Raw genomic sequence first — 21,385 nt, 5'->3', positions numbered from 1 at the left:
AAGCACCCCTGTGGTGTTGCTGAGCCTGGGTAGCAAAGCCCTGGGTGCACAGCTGTCTGCCATCCCTTGGGGTTGGGGGGAGAGAGGCCTTGAACCCCCTCCTTTACACACCGGCCGACCTCGTGGTGCTGCGTAGTCCCCATGCAGGATCGGCCCTGGTGCTGCCACGGGGTTTGGCCCCTGCTGCTGCCACCTAACGCTGCCTGCTTCGCTCTCTCCGCAGCTGCCTGTCCTGCGTGAACGGCTCCTTCCCCTGCCACTGGTGCAAATACCGGCACATCTGCACCCACAACGCCGCCGACTGCTCCTTCCTGGAGGGGCGCGTCAAGCTCTCCGAGGTAAGGCGACCCACCTCTGCTCTCCTCTCCTTGTCCTGTCGTGACCCCTTGCCCTGCAGGGATGGGTTTAGCAGAGAAAAAGCGTTTTCCAAATCTTTCCCACCGCCTCATTTCCCACGCAGGCTGTGCCCGCGGTGCTGGGCTTGCCTGGGAAGCAAGGAGGGAGTTGTGGGAAGAGCTGGGGGGCTGCCTGCTGGCGGGGAGAGGCTGTGTGAGCTGGGAAGTGTCATTGCAGAGGCTGTTTGGGAATCTGGGCTAAGTCAGAAAGCACTTTAGGCTGAGTGAAGTGAAAAACAAAGGCAGAGACGCTTAAGCATTTTCCTTTGATGTTTTTGAAGGGAGCAAGCTTGAATTGTCATTGCAGAACAACTTGTTTTCAGAGAGGGGAAGGTTTAAATCCGTAAAACAAAACATTTTGCTGCACCTCACGCCTTCTTCGTCTCTAATACTTTGCTAAGAAACATGTTACTTTGTGGGGGTTTATCCTGCACAGCATCTGTGCTGCCAGCCGGGGAAATCCATCACTCACGGGGCACCTACAGGAGGTCCCTGCCCCTGCAACCTGCCAGGCCGTCGCTGGCTCTTTGGGATAGATCTGGCGAGGTCTGGCAAGCAACCTGTGTCTCTGTGGGTCCCGAAGGGAGAGTTTTGGGGAGGACAGTCTCTCCTGACCCTGCCAAACCCAGAGGAGGTGTCTCAGGTTGAGCCTATGTGGGTTTCCAGCCCTGCTGCCTGAGGCGTGCTGCTGGGAGCAGCGCGGCAGTGCCCTGCTGAACGGTTCGAATGGATGGTGGCCTGGGGAGAGCATTTGCCGAATTGTCGCAGAGAAACTTCCCCCACCCTGGCTGTTTGGGCTCTGAGCTCCATCAGAGCTTGTGTCGTGGTGGCCGCCAAGCCAGGGCTGGTTCCTGGGAACAAAGAACAAAAGAGGCTTGTCTGAGGAGCCTCACAAGACTTCGCCGTCCTGGCTGGCACGAGAGCAAGCCTCCCGCTGTGTCCCTCCGCTTGGGAGCAGCAGCAGCCACATCTCTGAGTGGATCTCGTGTGATTTGTGCCTTATGATGTCTCCCTTCATCCTCGGTGGGAACCGCTGGGCTCCTGGGTCCCCTTCTGGATCGGGGTTGCTGTCCTCCGTGTCCCCGTGCCTCAGTGCTGGCCTTGGAGTTGGATGGAACCGCCTGTCGCTGAGGAGCCCTGTACCGTATTACTCACGTGCTGTGTCGTTTTCCCTCCTGACCCTGCCTCTGGAGCTGCTCTGGGCTCCTCGCTGGAACAGGTCAAGCTCCCAGCAGGGAACAATCAATTTTTCCCCTTCATCATGCCTGTCTCTTCCATTGCTTGAGGAGCTCAAGCCCTCCACGAGGGGACAGGAGAGCTGGGCCATTACTCAGCCAGTGCGTGGCCACCAGCAGCACCGTTCCTCTTGTGCTGGGACCCGATGGATGGAGCAGCATCTTCACCCGTGCTGCGGCTAGCCCTGCGTGTCTTCTTCCCCATTCCCTGTGGAAAACCAGGGTGCCTGGTCCTGCTGCCTCTGCGTGGAGCTGGCGTGTCTACAGGAGAAGATTTGGGCTTTGCAGTCTGCATGCAGAGGTGCTTGGGTCCCTACTTGGGTGCTCCCTGCACCTCTTTGGGCTTCGGGAGCGAAGGATGTGGGTGGCCTTCCAGAAGACGGTGGCATTACCTGCACAGGGCTGCACTGGATCCAGCATCGTTCCTCTGGGCATGGAGCTGAGCAAAGCCTTCTCTCTGCCAAGTACATCTGGAGAGCTGGAAACCACCACTCGTGTGTGTGGGTAGGTGGGCTCGGCACTTGCCATTTCTGCACAGCATCAGGCGGACGTCGGGAAGGAGATGCCGCTCGTGGAGCAGCCCCTTCTGTCCCCGTACCACTCTCCGTCCATGCTCTGCTGTGTGCCCAGCCCCGCGCACTCCCTGTGACATGAGAGCAGTGATGGCTTTCCGCCGTCCCTTCCATCCCAGACAACCAAACTCCCAATTTTTGGCACCTTCTCTTGCTTCCCTCGTGGTTTGATCCGAGTGCCAGGGGCTTGCATCGTGCTCATCGGTGCTCGAGCGTGTCCCGCACAGCCTGCGTGATGCACGGGCCAGAAGGAGCCCAGCTCGGCGGCCCCACACAAAGGGGAATTGTGTAACACGAGAAGATTAGAAAAAGCTGTTTTCTCCCAGCTTGTGCCCTGAAGAAATCTGGCGAGGGATCAGCCTGTCCTCGAGGCTGCCTTCCCAGCCAGCTTCTGCAAACAGGGTGCTCAGCGCCAGCGGTTCCCAGCAGCTCTGGTGTGCACGGTGGGCAGTGCTGGCGCTCTTCCCCCGTCCCCTCAAAGCCAACACAGCTGGTAACACCCCCGGTGTGCTGTCTTTGGGACACGGGCACCTTTCCCAGGGGACTCGTGTCGCTTCCAGGGCAAGCTGTCCCCCGGCAGACCTCTTGGTCACCCTGGGACCTGGAGCGGCGCCTGCCTTGAGGTCTGGCGAGCCTGGCTCAGCTCGTTTGCACTTTGGTGCGGCCTCAGCAGTTCCTGGCAGGGGTGGTCGGCCACCCTCGGACCGGCCACATCTGCGGGCTGCCCGTCTGTGCTGAGACCCGAAATCCTGCCCCTGTCCCCGGCCGTGCAGCCTGGCGGTGGGCAGGGGTGACTTGGTGCCAGACCACGGCACCGCTGCACAAACCCACGGTGGACGTTCAGCCCGAGCCTTGCTGGGAGGACGTGTAACTCCCCGAGTTATTTTAAGCAGGATTTGGCCTGCCTGCAGTTCACTTGGTTTGAGCGTGGTGGGCACGGGTCAGGAAAGGCATGGAAATCTGTTAATAGCGGAGCTTAACCCAGTATCTGCTGGTTCCCACTGGCAGCGTCATTCATTTCTTTCCCGGGTGGGAAGGTGGGTGTTCTGCTGGGAAGTGCAAACCCACAGCACTGTCCTGGGCATGCCTGGGACGTTCCCCTGAAAGTCTGGGGTTACTGGGCTCTTTTGGGGTGTGGGCAGGAGCCACCAGGCGTGTAAATCTGCCTGGGAACGGCAGCAGCAGGAAGGATGTCCCTGCCTGCTGGCTTCTGTGGCTTTGAACCCTCAGCTCTGCAGTCTTTGATTACTTCTCATTCCCAGAGCTCTCGGTCCTCTGTGGCTTCCTCCGGGGGTGAAGGGGTGGGAAGGGATGATGAAGCAGCACGGGCTGCTCTTCGCTTGTCCCTGCTTGCAGCGCCCGGTGGTGGCTGTGGGTGTGATCAGGGATTGAAGCCGAATTCTCCTTTCCCCAGCAGTCGCTCTCCTGAGACGTTCCCTGGTGCCTGCCTGATGTGGAGCAACCGCTGAGGGCAAAAGGCTTGTGACCCGCGGGGACCGAGCGCGTTTGCTCAGTCTCGTGGTTGTTCTTCTCCATTCCCCTGGCTGATGGGAATGGCTGAGCCCGGGAGGACTTGGTGGGGGACCCCAAAAGCCTCAGAGAAAGCTGTGCTTTGCTGGGAAGAGGTCCGGCCCTCCGGGTGCTCGGGCAGCTGGAGCAGAAGGGGGTGGTGTGGCGAGTGACTCATTCAGCCCCCGATTTAGCTCCTCGATGCCCTCTGCAGCTCCCAGGGCCGTGCACGGAGGTGCCCTGAGCCTGCTCCCTTGGCCCCTGGGGACAAGCACCCCCAAGGTGACCGTGCCCAGCTGTCCCCTGCTGTCCCCACGCGTCCCATCCATCTGCACCCCTCCTTAGCTGTCCTGCCTTGCTGCTGCAGCCGCAGCACGTGTGCCCAGCTCCTGTTAATGGTGCCCCTCGTGTGCCCCTCGTGGTGCCCCTCGTGTGCCCCGGGGCTGCTCCGTGACCAACCCTGGTCACCGGGGACTTGGGCAGGGGGAAGCCAGGGTCAGGGCCAGCCCCAGACTGCCCTCATCCCGCCCCTGCCGATGATACAGCCTTGCAGCTGGAGCCTGGAGCTGCCAGAGAAGCCCAAACCGCAGCTTTGCAGTGTGGCTCAGTCTCTAAGCTCTCCAAGCAAACTTGGGCACCCTTGTAACGTTCTCAACCAGCTGGAAAAACATCTTTAATGGGAGAAAATCTGCCTTGCGCAGTGCTTGGGAAGGCGGGGGGAGGGTGCCTTGCTTTCTGCTCATCCCGTTGCTTTGTAGCTCCCTGATCCTGGAAGCAAGGGATGTGCAGATAGGCCTGGTTTCTGCAGGACAGGGGAGCAGTGAGCATTTCCAAGGGATTTAAGGGACAGGCAGCGAGCGCAGGGGCGAGTTTCGTCAGCTGCTTGAAGGGCTCGGAGGGGAAATGAGCTGTCCGAGTGCCCCCACCCCTCCTGCCACCCCGAGGGCTGGGCAGCGCTGCCCCAGCACCCACCAGCACCAGGTGCTTCCTGTTTTGGAGCCGGCTGAAATTTTTGCTGGATGAGACACTTGGCTTCTGCCGGCAGATGCAGAGCGAGTGACGTAGCGGGGGAACTCAGCTCCGGCTCAAAGCACCGGGCAGCAAATCCGCCCCGCGTGCCTGCATCGGGGATGGGGGGGGGGGGGGGGACGGCTGCGCCTGCCTCCTTCCCTGCATCTCCCCGGGGGTCTTGTGAGCAGCCATGGTGGGCACGAGGGCGGGTGGAGGTACCCACCGCCCTGGCTGGACCTGGAGCAGCAGCGATGGAAAAACAAGGAGGTGGCGGTGTCGGAGAGCAAGCCGTCAGCTAATCCTCCCCGCGCGTCTGCGTGCCCTGCGGGGAGGCTCGTGCCACCCCCGGCGTCCCCCTGCAATGCGGAGGGGGATCAGGCAGGGGTGTCTCCATCAGCGCCGCTGAGCCCGTCCTGAGCCGGGAGCCTGCGGACAGGCAGCGGGCATGTGGGGCCTTCCCGCTGCGAGCCCCGGGTGTTTCTGGAATCGAGGGCGCCTTCAGCCCTGCTTGGCGGAGGATCGGTCGTGACAGGGAGGTGGCAGGGGCAGTGCTGAGGGTCCCCAGCCTGGCCCTGCTTTTGTTTTGTGTAGCATGTTCCGGGGACAAGCGGTTTTCCCCCTTAAAAATCGTGCTTTTGGGGAATACAGGCTGGAGAGGAACGGGAAACTGGAAAAGTGAAATGAGTTGGGGTTTTCTGACAATCCTTGCCAAGCGAAACGATTGCTTTTTATTTCTCTGCCACGTTTGATAGACTTATCTCAGCCTGGGGCTCTGCGGGGTCCAGCACGGTGCTGGTGGCAGCGGGAGGCACCTGGGCGGCCTCGGTCACACGTGGCTGCTGGTGGCACGGGTTGGAGCTGTCCCGGGCAGCAGCACTTTCTGTTTTGGGACCAGCTCATTTTAACCCGTGTTATTCCCCATTGCCCCCGTTATTTAAAGCTGCTGCTTCCCAGTGTCGCTGCCGTAGGTGCGAGACCTCCGCCAAGCTCTGCAAGGCCGGCGTGGGATTGCATCAGGCTGTTGTTGCCGAAGTGGCATCCGTCGGGGATGGGGAGCTGTTTTTTTCTGCCTGAGCTCATTTATTTTTGCTCCCTCCTGCTCCCCTGTGCCTTGCGCACGCAGCTCGCGGCTCCCCCGGAGCAGCTGGGCGCCAGCGACTATTAAAAGCCGAGTGCCTCGCTTTGCCCTCCCGATGGCTCCTTCCCCGGGGAGCTGGGGACCATTCCCTGCCCTCGCCTTCCTCCCTGGGTCGGAGTCATCATCATCCCCGCGCTGGAAGCGCTGGTTTTTGGCACCCCCCGCAGTCAGGCTGGTTGGGGTGAGGCGGATTCGAGCTGGCCACGGTTCGAAACGGCAGCAAAACTTGCTGCAGAGCGATGTGTGGCGTTGCAGAGGGACGGAAGGGGAAAAGCCGTGTCTGTCCATTCACGGAGAAAGGGGAGTGGAGGCTGTGTGACGTCTGAGAGGGAAGCCTGACGGCGTGTAGCCCAGCGGGTGTTTACTCTGAAGCCTACTGACTGCAATGCCAGCGTCAAAGCCCGTCTTGTTACCAGCCATTTTGCCCCAAAACACCCAGTTCCCCGCCGCAAGGCTCCTCTTCAGTCTCCTTTTCTGTGTTGAGGCTGGAGCAGCAATGAGGAGCTGATTTGGGGTTGGGTGCACACGGGGATTTACACGAGTGTGTGGCCCGTTGGGGCTTTCTGGCAGCACCCGGCCCTGCCTGGCCAAGGGGGGGGTCCCGCTGCTAGGGGAAGCCGTGCAGCTTTCCCTCTTCATCTCTGCCCCTCGCTCTCCTTGCAGGACTGTCCCCAGATCCTGCCCTCCACCCAGATCTACATCCCCGTGGGCGTGGTGAAGCCCATCACCCTGACGGCCAAGAACCTGCCGCAGCCGCAGTCGGGGCAGCGCAACTATGAGTGCATCTTCCACATCCCCGGCAGCACCACCCGCGTCACCGCCCTGCGCTTCAACAGCACCAGCATCCAGTGCCAGAACACCTCGGTGAGTGATCCGCGGCATTTCCCTGCCCCGCGCATGCTTCGTGGCCCCGTGTGCTCCCTCTGGGGCAGCTGATGGAGATTTTGGGGGCTCCAGGGGGGAGCTCGCAGCCCTTGCTCTCCACTGCTCTGCTCCCAGGTGCGCGGGGAGGATGCTGCCTGCGGTTGCTCCATATGGGGTCGACACCCCTGCCACTGAGACCTGGGACCCGCCAGGCTTTAGGGGCACTTCCAGGGAAATTTGCTTTCGAAAGCTGAGGAAAGTTGCTTGGGCCAGGACCAGCTTTGCCTGCCCCCTTCCCTCTGCATCCCGGCTCGCTGGTGCATCGCTCGCTCCTTGCGGCTAGAGTTTGCTCCCTGATGCCTGCCCAGCTCGGTTGTTGTGTCCCCTAAGTTAGATGGGGTTTTGCAGCCCCTCAGCGGTGTGGGTATGCCCTGCTGTGTGGTGGTCCCATGCGGGGAGCACCAAGCCCCTGAGCAAGCAGATCCGGGGTATTGATGGCTCTGCCCATGGGGAGGTGGCGTTGCTCAGTGCCCCGCTGGGCTCCGCACCGACCTTTCCTCCTCTGCGTGGAGCCAGCCCCTCCCTTCTCCCCCCGGTTTAATCCCTTTAAAATTTGTTTTCCATCACTCACACTGTGAAAGCTCATTTGCAGCTTAACGCCGGCACCAATCCCCGCTCCCCTGGCCTTCGGGGGCATCGGTGACATTTAGGAGCCATCGCAGGAGCCTCCCTAGCGTACAGCATTTGGGCATGAGGAACACCCTGAGCCCGCTGCCTCAGCCCCGTGCCCTGTGCGGTAGCGCTGGGGGGTGCTGGGGGCTCTCCTGCCACACGCAGTGTGTTAGGAGCAGAAATGTCCCCATCCTGAGCTGCAGCCGGGGAATTTCGTTGGTGGATCTGTGCTCAGCCAGGAGCTGGATGCACGGAGTGCAGCCGCCTTCTGTTGGGCTAACAGGGCTGGATGTTTGACCTCAAAATTGCCAGTTACGTCCCAAAAGCAGGGCGAAATGGCTGGAAAAAGGGGCCAGCATCGTTGCAGGCTGCGTGTGCTCGGGATGGCTGCAGCAGCTCGGCGGGGCTGAGGTCTCAGGCAGCAGGCTTTGTTTTCAGGCCCAGGGCAGCTTCACAGAAGGCAGGGAAAAAAAAGTTCTGGCTTGAAAGAAGCTGTCTTTCTTTCGGGGTCTGCTCGCCTGCTTTAATGTTTGAGGGCATTTAGCCAGGCTGCTTTATGGTGTGGGTGATTCAAATTCACACTTCTGTGAAACTCGTCTCCTCCCTGTCTTTTTTGCAGTCCATCTGGCTTGTCGATAGCGCTTCGTGCGTCGCGCGCAGTCACCCAGCGGTGACCCGCCGGAGCGGGTGGCCCGGGGGGCTCCCTCGCCTCCAGGCTGGGAAGCCCTGCGGGTTTCTGCCCTTCGGGATCCGTTTGTCAGGCCGGGCTTTGGGTCTTGCGTGGCGCAGAGGACACTGGTGAGCGGAGGAGTAGCGGGGCGACGCTGTCCTCCCCGCGTGGAAGTGAGAAATGGATGTCCTCGGTTCGGGGAGGCATTTAGGCGTGCTTTGTTTCCCTGAGTTCAATGGGTCCTAAACAAGAGGTTAATTACGCTGCTGAATTAGGGATGCTTTCCTGAATTGCGGATGAATGGAGGGGATAATAAGTCAAGTCCACTTAAAACTCTTTGTCTTTTGTTTGGTTTTAGTGCTTGTCAAACTCCAATGACTTTTTAGCACTTTGAAGAAAGGACATCTTTGTTAAATATTCAACAGTCCATTCATTAAGGTTTGAGTGTCGACTATAAACATCATTTGAGGCACCCGATAGATCTTCAGCAGTCTCAAGGGAGACGGGGCTTGGTGTTCCCCATACATCCCAGGTCAAAAAGTGAGCAGAAAAACCCCTTTTGTGCCTCCTCACTGCAGTCTTTTTCTCCTCTTCGAAAAGAAAGCAACCCTAAGGGTTTTCTGCCTGCACTGCAAAGAAGCTAAAAAAAAAAAAAAAAGAAAAACCCAACTAAGAAAATAAATTCTTCAGCAGTAAACTAGTTTTTTTGTTAATTGGCTGCTTTAAATCTTCTGGAGGCAGGCGCTTTCAAGTTTGCTTTCTTGCAGCGGAGGATGGGAAAAGGGCCACCTATCCCTCAGTCTGTGCAGATAACGCTGCTGAATTTCACTTTCCAGGCAGCCCTCACCTCTGCCCGTTCTTTGTGCCATCCCTAAGCAGGCCTCATCCTTCCAGATGTTGCATAAAATGAACAGTTTCACTGGTGGAAGAGCGCCTGAGCTGAGAATCTGTGCTACTGCCTGTAAGAGGCATTCAGTTGACTTCATGAAATTTAGCCCTGGCGCTGGCAAAACGACTACAGGTGTTCTCCCTGGCAGGGATTTACCTTCCTGAGGATGTTCCTCGTAAGGCTGGGGTAGCCCAAGAGCTGCTCTTTCCCTTTAAAAGTAAAAATAGGAAGGAACCCTGCTCTCCTTTTGGAGAGTATCCGAGTTTGCTGTCTGGGCGCTTTCAGTTAAGCCTCACGCCTCAGTTATTTCCCTTCCCCTTCGACAAAAGCCCCACGTGGCGGTGAGCAGCTGGGGCACCTCCGGATCTCCCTTTCGGCTCCTTCCTCGCAATCCCCCCGGCACGTGCCACACGCTCAGCTGCGGCTCCCGCTGTCACCCCCGTGTCACCCCGCTGTCACCCCCTGGTGCAGGCACGGGTCGGGACCTTCGTTCCGGAGCGGCGTGGGGTGCACGGAGCGACCTCGCTGTCCTTGTCCCCGTGACAAAATGACGCGGCCCTGCAAAGCTTCTGCCACGTGCCTGCAGCGAGTGATGGGAGGACGCGTAAGGGGGCGAGGAGCGAGCTGGTTCCTGCACGCGAGTGGTGCCCAGCTCCGGGCGCGGATGCCGGGAAGGCAGGCAAGACCCGCAGATTCACGCTTTCTGGGTGTTTTTTTTACCATGACGGAGCCCAGGCGTTGGCCTGCTTTATTCCCAGGCTCTTGGGTTCTCGCGTACGCATTGATGAATTTGGGGCAGGACAAAGCCGGGGGCAGCAACTTGCGTGCGATGGGAGGGGAAGGGAGGAGATGGGTGCAGAAGGAGCAAAAGGAGATCCAGAACCAGAGGGCGAGCGTTCCCGTCAAGTCGTGCTGTTGTGCGGATGACGGTATTTTCCTGGGCCAAGGGTGTATTTATAGAGGCACATAAATCACATGCACGTGCCCCGTTCGAGCACCACGCACCTCCAACGTGTGTATCTCTAATTAACCAGCCGTGGAGAGAGAGGAGCAGGATTGGAGCCCACAACCCCAGAACCGTTCGCCGACAAAGCCGCGCTCTCTGTCCTAGCGGTGCCTACATTTATCTTTCCTGCAGCAGTGTTTAAAGTGAAAAGGGAGTATCAGGAGAGTTTGATAGGATCCAATTAAATTCCAGCAGATAAAATAATGATGAATTGCAGTTGAGCCCTGGCGAGACGCGATGTACATTACTGCCGTCCCCGTAGCGCGGGGAAGGAGTTGAGGTCATCAACTACAGAAAAATAGGACACAGCTGCAGCCGAGCCGCTCCTCCAGAAACGCAGCCCAGGGGGATGGTGCCTGTGAGAAGGAGGGGGGGACCTCGGGGCGGGGGGAGTGAAGGAAAATTCAGATGCGTGGGTTTGCTCACATAGCTCGCAGGGGGCAGGGGAACAACCCTTCCGATGCACGATGCCTTTCTCGGGAAGTGGTGTCCCTGCCCCTGCGTTTTGGGTGCACCCTTTCTGGCTGGGGCTCCCCAGGGGTACCCCCTTGGAGCTCCCCAAGGGGAGCCGAGCAGCTTTCGCTGCCCACCTCTGCCAGCAGGGCCCTTACCAGGACCAAACACGAGAGATTTATGGGGAGGTGGCACCAGTGTGCCATGCCCGTGGGTATCCCCTGCCTGGGGTGCACGGTGGGGATGGGGCGAGCACGGGAAGCAGGGCTCAGGTGGTTGCAGAGCTTACTTAGGAAGATGCCTGAGCTAAGTTACAGGCGAAGAGCCTTGAGAAGGGCTTGGCGAGGAGTCCCCTTGCCTGAGTCACCTCCCTGCAGAGGGACACCATGCTGGGAACAGCTGCGTCCAGGCTGGCATGGCCCCCGTCAGCCCCTCCACGCGTGTCTCGGTTCCTCCAGAGGCACCGAAACGCTGCCCTGGGCTAGGTGAGGGGCCACGATGCCCCGTCTGTGCCACCGCCTCCCTCGGTGACATGTATTCCCCCGTCCCCTTCTGCGGGTGGTGCCGTGGTACGCGAGCCTGCTTTTCTCTCTCTGCTCCATCCCTTTACTCTCCGGGCTGTGCCTGCTGTATTTTGGCTCCCAGAGCAAGCTGCCCTCGCCCACGGCTCATCCTGGGCACGCTGCGTGCTCCCGGGCACGTTGGGGCCGCAGAACGTGGTGGCACAGCGCAGGTACGTCTGCCACAGCTCATCCCAGCCTCCCCGCCCGCAGCCGGTCCCAGACCGCCGGCAGCCGCGGCGATTGATTAACCGGGGAGTTAATAACAGCTAAGTGCTTAATGGATGTTCAGCCGTGTGTTAGCTGGAAGCGGGGAGGAGCCGCTGTGACAGGGCCTGCTGGCTGTCCTCGGGCGCTGGTTTGGATCCTGTGGGGTGGAAGAGCCTTGTAAATGTCCCCTGGGGGATCTGCAGCAGGTGTCCCGCCAGCGCAGGGGGATCGGGCGGTGTCGAAGGGCCGGTGGCACTAACGAGGGTGAAGAATTGGAAGAGGCTGCACGGGGCTGAACTTGGTACGGCAGAGGTTTCCTGGGTAGCCAAGAGAGTGCTGGAGCCGTCGGGTAGCCTCTTGCCAAGCCCCAAAGCAAACATCGCAGTGCGTAAGAGGGTTAACGTGCGGGAGGGTACGAAGAGGCACAGGGGAGCGGGAGCAGGGGGGCGGTTTTGGCCGTGCCGCTAGCACGTGGCCCCAGCCCTGGCTGCTTTCCCTGCCGCCGCCTTCCCTCGCTCCCCACCCTGTCCGCGGGACTGGGGAGGCCGTTTGTGCCCTGCTTTCTCTGCATGACCTTCTTGGGCTTTAGGGGTACGTCTGGAGCGGCCCCAAAGCCGGCTGGGCCCCCGGGCGGGGAGTCACGGGGAGCTGGGGTGAGCGCCAGGCTGGCCGGAGGAGAGCTGCGAAAGCAGCCCTCATTCAGCGGGGAGCGAACCTTCTGAACGTGTCCTTCAAAATAAGAGGTGCTTTGGAAATCAGAGACGCACCTGGCAGACCTTGTCTTCCTAGGAGGTGGAAATCGGAGCCCCTGTGGCTGCAGCTCCTGCCTGCACCCGGAGGAGCCGTGGCTCCAGCATCCGATACGGACGGGTGGCGGCATCCAAGCCGTGGGCCCACTGCCCGTCTCCGTAGGGCAGGTGAAATGCTGCTGACGGCGACAGGAACGCTGAGGATGTGATTTTCATCGTCAGCCGTGTTCCCTCAGCCGTCCCCTGCTGTGGCTGCCCGCTGGGGCAGTGACCCCTGCTGCCTCCTGCCACTTGCCTCTGCGCAGCGCCTGCTTGAGCAGCGACCCGCTGCCGCCCCAGACTCAGCGTGCTCGGCACAGGGGAGCCCTGGCCGTGCCCAGATGGACAGCAGCTCTTGTGCAAGCCTTCTGTGCAAACCTGTTGCTGTCTCGGGACCGGTGCACGAAGAGTTAACGCTCTCCCTCCCTCTCCTCCTATTCTTCTTCCTCCACCCTCCAACCCACCTCCCAGAAGAACTAATTTCCAAAAGCAGCCGGGGCAGAGAGATGCAAATAAGTGTTTTGGACAGCTGCAGGCTGGATGCCTTCCCGAGATGCCAGGGCCCCAAATGAGACATGTCAGAGTACAAATTGAAAATGCCAATTTCACTTACGCTGCCACGTGGCTCGTCACGGCAGAACCCTGCTCCAGCGCCGCCGCCGCCCTCCCCAGCACGTGCGCGCCCGTGCTGCCAGGGGACAGGGGACGGCCGCCTCTCGCCGCCCTGGGTCTGCCTAGCTCCGTCCTGCCGGGACACCCTCAGCCTCTGCGTGGTCAGATGTGTGGGTATGGGATAGAGGAGGGTGAATTTGGGTTCCCAACCCGGTTCTGGTGATGGAGATGTGGCTGAGAGGTGCTGAATGGTGGAGATGCGGCTGCAGCACCGCTGCGTCCGGGAGCAGCCCATGATGGAGCTGTCCCTGGGGAGGGCAGGCGGTGGTGGAGCAGCTGAGTTTGCAGCTGGATGTTTCGTGCCTTAAACCCTCTGTGTATGGGTGCCCACGGCAGCCTTGCTCCCCAGGAGGAGCGTGTTTTTGGGGGCTTCTAGCCTGCCCTTCGGTGGAATGGCCCCTGGGTGTAGGACCATGTGCCAAAAGCTGTGGGTGCGCAGCGTGGGACCAGAGGTGGCTTCTGGTTTGTGCCTGGTGGGGTCGGGGGGGGAGGCCAGGATATGGGATTATGGAGGCTGGGGTGGGCAGGGGAGGCCAGGGGTAGCCCCGGGCTTGCTGGAGGTGGCACAGCCGTGTCCAGCCTGCAGCCGGGTCCCCGCCTGGGCGAGCTGCTGCCCGCGTGTCCGTGGCTCCCTAACAAACTCCAGCAACCCATGAATCATTCATTTAATCTCTCCTGACACGCCTGTCATTTTCTCCAGAGAGGAGCGGGGAATCTCTTGCCGAAGGAGGTCATTAGCTGTCAGGGACGGTTCCGACTGCCTTCCTGTCTCCGTATCGATTAAACCTCTCCGCCTGCGTGCTGGGGCTGTGCGGGGAATATTGATGGGGCTGCCGGGGCTGCGGCTCGGCTGGCGAAGAGGGGGAGAGAGGCTTTGGGTGGGAGGAGGCGCCGGGCTGGGAGCTGGGAGCTGCTGGCGTGCTCGCGCTCACCCGGGCTTGACGGAGCAGCGGAGGTGGGGACGTCCCAGCTGGGCGCTGGAGCCTGAGTTTGGGCATCGTGCACCAGGCCCCGGGGACCTGGGAGGTCGGATCCTGCTCCGTCACGTCCCTGTGTGGGGAATCGGGGTGGCGGTGCTGGTCCCGAGGAGGTGGGGCAGGGCACAGCCCCCTCGCAGCACTGGTGTTTCTGGCGCGGAGAGGTGCACGTGTGCTCCAGGCACGCTGGCTAAACGTTTCCGCCTCTCCCAGCAGAGGATTCGGACCTTTGGGTTAACGGGATTTTGGTCTGTTTAGAAACCCTCTGTTTTGCTCCTTTATTTTTTTGGCAGTCCAGCCTGCTGGTTTGCCTGTGCTGTGTCCGATGCTTTGTCCAGTCTGTTAGCCCTCTCTCTCCCTTTTCCATCCCTCTCCTCGCGGTCGAGGGGCGGCCTCCCGGTGGCGGTGCCCCGCACCCCCCGGCGTGTGTCACCCCGCCGGTAACGGCCTCTGCCTCCCTCTGTCCCCTCCTGCAGTACTTCTACGAAGGGAACGACATCAGCGACCTGCCGGTCAACTTGTCCGTGGTCTGGAATGGGAATTTTGTCATCGACAACCCCCAGAACATCCAAGGTGAGTGAGGGATGGGACCCGGGGTGGGAAAACAGCCCCGTGCGCCCCCGGCCCCCATCCCACCTGGCTCCCTGCACCGGCGAGGCAGCGATGCTCCCAGCCACATCCCCCAGCGGGTGCCCTCCTCCCCGGAGCCCCGTGCCCCCATACTGGGGCTGGGGGGGGCCGTGCTGACCCCCGTGCCCTTCCTGCCGTTGCAGCCCACCTGTACAAGTGCTCGGCCTTGCGGGAGAGCTGCGGGCTGTGCCTCAAGGCCGACCCGCGCTTCGAGTGCGGCTGGTGCGTGTCGGAGAAGCGCTGCTCGCTGCGGCAGCACTGCCTGGCCCCCGAGAGCAGCTGGATGCACGCCAGCAGCGGCAACAGCCGCTGCACCGACCCCAAGATCACCAAGGTACGCGGGGACGGGGTGGGAGTGGGGACAGAGCTCTCCGGTGGCACGTCAGAGCGGCCGGGGGTTGGCTTTTGTGGGCCCGTCTCCGAGGTTCCCCCTGTTCCTCCTGCGCGTGGATGGAGGATCCGGGGAAAGCCGTGGATCTGGGCTGCTCCTCGCCTTGTCGCTGGGGCCAGCAGTTCATCATCCCCCCTCTCTGGCAGCTCTTATGGCCCTCGTTCAGTCAGATTGCGAGCATTAATGTTAACGTGTCTGTAGGGCCGGGCCCCAGGCGCGTCAGGAGGGGCTCGGCGGGTAAATCCGTGTGCCGCGTTCCGCTTGCCCACGGCTCGCGGGGCAGGCAGGCACTGCCGGTGTTAATTACTGCAGTCTTAGCACCGTTATCTGATCTGTTTGGGTTTCTGTGTCTTATCTGATGGAAGCTGGAAAGGAGAGGGGGCTTTCCTCCCGCAGGTCTGGGGGCTGCCTGCGGGTCCCTTCCTTTTGGGAGCGGGGCTGAATCCCAGTGCCTGCATCGAGCCTGGGCAGCCTGGTCCCAGCTGGGGCTAACGGGCTTCTGGAAATCATCTCTGGGGCTGCTCGTTGCTGCTGCCGTCCTGCTGATGGGGCTCCCTGTGACAGCTCCAGCCCCGAGGTGTCCCGGGGTACCCCTGAGGGTGGCTGGGGCTGCGAGCTGCAAGCATCCTCACGCACCCCGCAGCTTCCAAGCAGCAGCTGGTGGCTGGCCTCGGCAGCGGGCTCTCCAGCCCTGCATCGTTACCCAGTTTTGCACTAATTGCAGATGGGGCATAAATGGGTCTGTTAGCAGGGGGGCATGACCTTGGTGCAGCTCTGGGCTGTGCCCCGGGGCTGCTGCGAGCTGGCGGTCGGTGCAGGTGCGTGCGGCTGTTGGCGTGGTGCTCCTCCAGCAGCCTCCTGCTGCTGCTTTCCGCAGCCCTGTCCTGGTTGTGGGCAGGGAGCAGCCGGGCCAGCACGGGGTGTGAGGAAATGGGAGTCCTACAGAGATTTCGGAAGGGCCTGGAGCCTGTCTCCAGCACAGTGCAGGGGAGCAGCTGTATTCACAGCTGGTGCAGCTGGGCTGGGAGATGACCACGGTTCTTTACCCATGGTCTTGCCCGTCACTTGGTGAGGGGAAGAAGCAGCCCTACAAACCTGCCTGGTGCTGGCTGTCACCCCCAGAGTGAAGTCCTTTCCCAGGGCCGTCCGCTGCCCCGGCTCCCCGTGTCCGTGCTGCAGCTGCCCAAGCTGGGAGTGAGCAACTCGTGCCCGCTGGAGCCATTTGCCTGTTGATTTAAAAGGACCCTGTGAAACCAATTAGCAGAAGAGCGGTGCTGTTTGTGGGGCTGGGGGTTCGGAGGTGGAGGGGGGCACTCGGGGCAGGCTCTGCCCTCCTTGCCAGCGCCCCGCTCCCACGCGGCTTGTTTAGCTGTGACCTTCCTGTGCTGCGCAGCCAGCGGGGTCATCCCTTTCCCGGGCTCGTTTCTCCCCGAACGCGTGGCCCTTGTCAGGTTTGCCGCGGAGAAAGAGGAATCTAACACGCCGGAGCAGCTTTTAACACTCGTTTAGGAATACCAAACAAACAGCCGCTCCTCGCCAGCCACCCCGGCGGAGGGGGAAGAGCAAATCTGATCGCTGGCTGCAGCTGCTGTGCTGAGCCCTGATCCCGGGCTTTCACAGGGGGCTCTGCTGGCTTTAGGCAAACCGCAGCGCCCCAAAGCCCAGGAGGGTTTTGCCACCGTGTAAACCGGGAGATGTGGGTGCCTCGGGTTTGCTGTGTGCCCCAGGGTGCTGGTGCTAGCTCCGCCACTGCCCCGGGACATGTCCCCGTGCTGGGCTTTGTGCAGAGCAGCATTTGGCCGTGCTGAAGGCGAGGAGCCTCGTGCAAACGTGGAGGCGATGGTGGTTAACCCCAGAAGTGATCACTGCAGCTGAGAAGTGACCCCTGGCTCTGTGCTGCCCATCGGGACAGGGGATGTGGAGGATGGCCGCTGCCGCACGCTTCCCTCCCTCCGCTCGTCCGCCTTCCCTCGCTGTGGGGCCGCGTCCAGGAGCGAGCTGTGCGCGAGGAGCAGGAGCATCCAGCTGGCGCCGGCCCCGGCTTGCAGCTGCCCGGAGCCACCAGGAATGCAGCGAGCTGGTGCATGCTCACTTGTCGCGTGAGCGCAGCCGTAGGGCGAGGCTGGCCAGGTGTCTGCCTGAGTGCAAGCGGAGAGATTTCCCCGTGCTCGAGGAGACCTCTGGCAGAGCTGGAAGACAGCACGAGCAGAGAAGGCATCACCTCCCTCCAAAGGGTCCCTTCTCCTCGATCAAGATGCACCTTCCTCCTGGACCGACCCAGCCTGCCTTCCTCTCTTCCTCACCTCCTGCTCGCAGCTGCTTTTTCCCCGCTCCCTCTCCATCTCCGTGCCACCAGCCCCATCTCCCGTCCCAGCCCGGGCACACGCAGCCCTGCCATTAATTCTGCTTAGCGCTGCAGGTGTGCGCTGGGCCCCGGGGCTAGCGAGCGCCGGTGTAAAATCGCCCGTAATTGCCTCGTTGGAGGCAGCGGTGGGCCCGCGCCTCTCCGTTCATCCGTCATCCCGCTGCCTCTTGTCAGGCCACACCTGTCCGCTTTATTGGGAATCATCCTGGTAAATGAGGCGCGGCGCGGGGCGGAGGCTCTCCAGCAGCCAGCCAGCCTTGGCACGGGGTTTGCTGGCAGAGAGAAGCCCGACGGGGGCGAGCAGGACCTGTGTTCCCCCTTCTGCCCACCGCCGGCTGCGTGGTGAAGGAGGAGAGGGCTTCCCGCGGGGCCACCGCTGGCTCTGCCGCTCCAGCGGGGACATGGTGGGGATGGTTTCTCCTTTGGGGACATCTTGGGACCCTCATCCCCTTGTATAAGAGACCTGCCCAAAGGCGAATCCACGTGTGTCTGCGCTGTTTGGCTTGGTTGGAGACATGTTGGTGCTACCCTGTCTCCTTCCTGTCCCTGTCCTTGTCACCTGTGGGGTGGCTCCATCTGCAGCAGGGCGTCCAGGACCCAGCCCGCTGCATCCGGCACCTCCTCCCTTGTTCCTTGGCGGCGGTGTGAACACGGCTGTCGTTTGGGAAGTCTTTCCTGCAGATGCTCTGCTGTTAGCACAGCTCATCTGCTCCTCGCTGTGCATCCCGGTGCGCCGCGACCGCAGCCGGTGGCGCCTGCCGGCTCCGGTCCCTCGGCTGACGTGCTGTGCTGTCCCCTAGCTGTCACCTGAGACGGGCCCCAGGCAAGGAGGGACCCGCCTGACCATCACCGGAGAGAACCTGGGCCTCAAGTTTGAAGACGTGCGCTGGGGAGTTCGAGTGGGCAAAGTGATGTGCATCCCCATCGAGAGCGAGTACATCAGCGCCGAGCAGTAAGTGCCCGCCGAGGGCTGGGCGCGCTCCGGGTCACCTCGGGGCACGGGGGACGGGGGTCTTGGGGTGCCCGTGCCCACAGGAAACGTGGCACTGCCAGAGAGACGAGGATCTGCTGGACACGGTTGCTCTGGGCTCTGGCAAGGAGCCTGAAGATGCTGGGGGAGCTCTCCTCGGGTCTGGCAGTAACCAACAGCCACCGCCGTGGTTTCTTAGTGACCCCGTTGCATCTGGGACCTTTGCGTGGTGCCAGAGCGGTCTTGTTTTTGAGGCTGGTTTTCCCCTTCAGCACACAGGGAGTGTCTCAGTGCCAGGGCACTGGAGGTTTCTTCCCCGTGTCTTTTAGGATCGTGTGTGAAATCGGCGATGCCAGCCCGAGCAAGGTCCACGACGCGCGGGTGGAGGTGTGCATCCAGGACTGCTCCCCCAGCTACCGCGCCACCTCGCCCAAGAGCTTCACCTTCGTGGTAAGGGCCGGCATCGTCCCCCGTGCCGGGGACAGGGCTGGCACCGTGTGGGGGTGGCTGCTGTGGGACGGGGGCAGTGCTGGGCGTCTGGGGGCTGCCTCTGAGCTGACTGTTGGAAAACTGGCCCCGGTTCTTCTGGGGTTGCTCTGGGCAGGGTTTGGTCGTGCTGGTTGCGTTTCTCCACGGCTGTCCCTGCAGTCCTGCTGGCACTGTCTGCCCCTGACGCCGTGCCCCATCACTGCCCCATGGGTCCCTCTCCTTTGGGGCAAGCTGCGTCCCTGCTCGGGGCTGCTTTGAGACCCGGTTTTGGAGCTGGCCCTTGAGCTCCCGGGGCTGTTCCTTTCCCTCGGCAGACGCCCACCTTCTCCCGAGTGATCCCCGCCCGGGGCCCTCTCTCCGGCGGCACCTGGATCGCCATCGAAGGAAGCCACCTGAATGCTGGCAGCAACGTCACCGTCACCATCGGGGGACGGCCCTGTGCCTTCTCATGGTGAGGGGGCACGCAGGGTGCAGGGGGACAGGAGGTGGGAGCTCCAGGGGCAGTGGGACCCCCAGACAGAGCAGCCACATCCCGCGGGTGCCTGGAGGAGCCTCTCCCTCCGAAACCTCTTTGTGTCAGAGGCTCCAGGAAGAGCCCAAAGAACAGGGATTTTTCTCTAAAAGCACAAAGCCCTGAGGCATGAAGTGGATAATTTTTAGATTAGGGATGATAATGGAGCGGCTCTTTAAATATTTTCCTGCGGTAATTACTGGTTATCAGCCCTAATCGCTGCTGTTTGCAGCAGCCGCGCAATGGGAACGCTCAGGAGCTGCTCAGCCTTTCCCGGCTGCCTTTTGTTTCATTTCTTGAGTTTCTTTTTCTCTCCTCCTTTTCCCTCCCGGCACTTTCACAAGGGACAGGGCATGGGGGGGGGGTGGGGGTGCCTGGGCACCCCTGGGTGCCACTGCCTTCCGCCTTCGTGGTGCCCAACTCTTGCCACATTTCTGCCCCAGGAGAAGCGCCCGCGAGATCCGCTGCAGGACGCCCCCCGGGCACACCCCCGGCGGGTCCCCCATCCTCATCAACATCAACCGGGCAGAGCTGAGCAACCCGGAGGTGAAGTACAACTACACGGAGGACCCCACTATCCAAAAGATCGATCCCGAGTGGAGCATCAACAGGTGAGAGGTGCCCGCGGGGAGCCTGCAGGGAGGCGGTGGGATGCGGGGAGGGCTCCGCTCTGCACGGATCCCCGCTCCTGTCGGGTGTTTCTCGGCGCTGCCGCAATATCCACCGGGCCGTGCTCCAGAGGTGCGACGAGAGGAGCGCGAGGAATGGCTTGGCACCGGGTGCCTGCGAGCTCCTGGCCCGCAGCGCTCAGCCTGGCAGGGGGCAAGAGCGGAGAGCGCTTCGGATCTGCTTAATTTCAGCGTGACATTTGGTGGCAGCGAATAAAATTAAAGTATTTCCCATCGGGGGATTTTTGAAATGTTTACATATTTTTCTAAAAGGTTTGAATTGGCTGGAGAGGAGGCGAAGGAATCCATTAAGCGCTTGCGCCGAGGGAAAGCTTCCCCAGGGTGCTGATGAGGCACGAGCTCCCCAGGGCCATGGCCGAGCTCTCCGGGACTTGCGGGGCTTTTAATTCCCAGCGGTGGAGAAAAGCCCGCAGGGATCAGCCTGCCCTGGCACCCTCTCCCTGTCACCATGGAGAAAGGGGGTGGCGGAGAGGACCTCTTGCTAGTGACACTTTCCCATCATAGATGCTTGGGTTTCTTTACTGGGAGCTGCATTCGGAGCCCATGCAGACACAGGGTGGGATGTTAGTGGTATTGAGCAGGTTTTTGTATCTCTGCTTGTCTCCTGGATTGGCTGAGTTGATTTGGTGCTGGTCAATGCCAGATCCTGCTGGCCACGGTGGCATCTGGGTGGGATACCAGGTCCCTGGAGGGGCATAACAGGTCCCTGGAGGTAGCGCAGTGCAGCCAGGCTGCGGCAGATGGGTGTCTGGCTGCTGAGGGTGGGCGTTTCTCTCCCAGAAGTGGGGACCCAGGGTCACGGCCGTTTCTCCTAACCCGTTGTCTCTGTCTCTAGTGGTGGGACGCTGCTGACTGTGACTGGCACCAACCTGGCTACCATCAAGGAGCCCAAGATCCGGGCCAAGTACTGCAGCTCTGAAAGGGAGAATGTAAGTGGTGCTGGGGAGGCAGGGCACAAGGAAGAGGGATGCCATCTCTCTGCAACACGTGGCATAAAGCACATCCCCTCCTCTCACGTGTGATGCTGTGGAAGGGGTGGTGTCCAGGGGCTGCACCCCCAAGAGATGCAGCGATACCTCTTCAGGGCCTCGGGCCAGGCACTGCCAGGATGGGATATTAACATGCAAAAATGATGGGAGGTTTGTGGGATGTCTGCAGGACAAAGATCCCATCCCCAGCAAGCTCCCACCCACCACCCATCACACACCCGTTGCAAACAGAAGTCCCCCTCTGCCCCTGAAACACAGCTGCTAGGGTGGCACGTGTGGCCCTGTCGACATTATGGCATAGGGAAGGCGAACCCAAATCAGTCCTGTTGCCAGAGGGAAGGCAGAGCCAGTGCTTGCGGGAGATTTCTGTGGGGTCAGATCCTGACCTTGCTGCCAGGAGCAGGTCTGATCCGGGTCCGTGCCTCCCGCAGAACTGCACGGTGTACAACGACACCACCATGGTGTGCTATGCGCCCTCCATCGACAACCCCGAGCGGAGCCCTCCAGAGGTCGGCGACCGCCCGGACGAGATCGGCTTCATCATGGATAACGTCCAGGCCCTGCTGATCGTCAACACCACCAACTTCGTCTACTACCCGGACCCTGTCTTCGAACCACTCAGCCCCACGGGGATGCTGGAGCTGAAGCCCAGCTCTCCCCTCATCCTCAAGGTAAGGCAGCGGGCACCCGGGGCATGTTCCCCCACCGAGGGGGCTCTTGTCTCTCCTGG

General features: G+C 61.3%; 1 protein-coding gene across 5 annotated transcripts in view; it reads left to right on the top strand.

Annotated features, from left to right (window-relative positions):
• Positions 1-21,385, top strand: part of PLXNA1 (plexin A1) — a 108,731-nt gene that overhangs the window by 56,806 nt on the left and 30,540 nt on the right. For all 5 annotated transcript variants that reach the window (XM_080605965.1, XM_080605969.1, XM_080605967.1 and 2 more), the window contains exons 9-18: positions 224-338; positions 6,524-6,724; positions 14,098-14,194; positions 14,395-14,585; positions 17,808-17,959; positions 18,307-18,427; positions 18,781-18,917; positions 19,421-19,588; positions 20,502-20,595; positions 21,087-21,326. In XM_080605965.1, coding sequence (XP_080462091.1) covers positions 224-338; positions 6,524-6,724; positions 14,098-14,194; positions 14,395-14,585; positions 17,808-17,959; positions 18,307-18,427; positions 18,781-18,917; positions 19,421-19,588; positions 20,502-20,595; positions 21,087-21,326 — 1,516 coding nt within the window. The remainder of the gene's footprint in view (positions 1-223; positions 339-6,523; positions 6,725-14,097; positions 14,195-14,394; positions 14,586-17,807; positions 17,960-18,306; positions 18,428-18,780; positions 18,918-19,420; positions 19,589-20,501; positions 20,596-21,086; positions 21,327-21,385) is intronic.

The sequence above is a fragment of the Anser brachyrhynchus genome, assembly GCF_964034855.1.
Source record: "Anser brachyrhynchus genome assembly, chromosome: 10".
NCBI classification, from domain to species: Eukaryota; Metazoa; Chordata; class Aves; order Anseriformes; family Anatidae; genus Anser; species Anser brachyrhynchus.
Note: the sequence above shows the minus strand (reverse complement) of the source record. Positions and strands in the feature narration are given on the sequence as shown.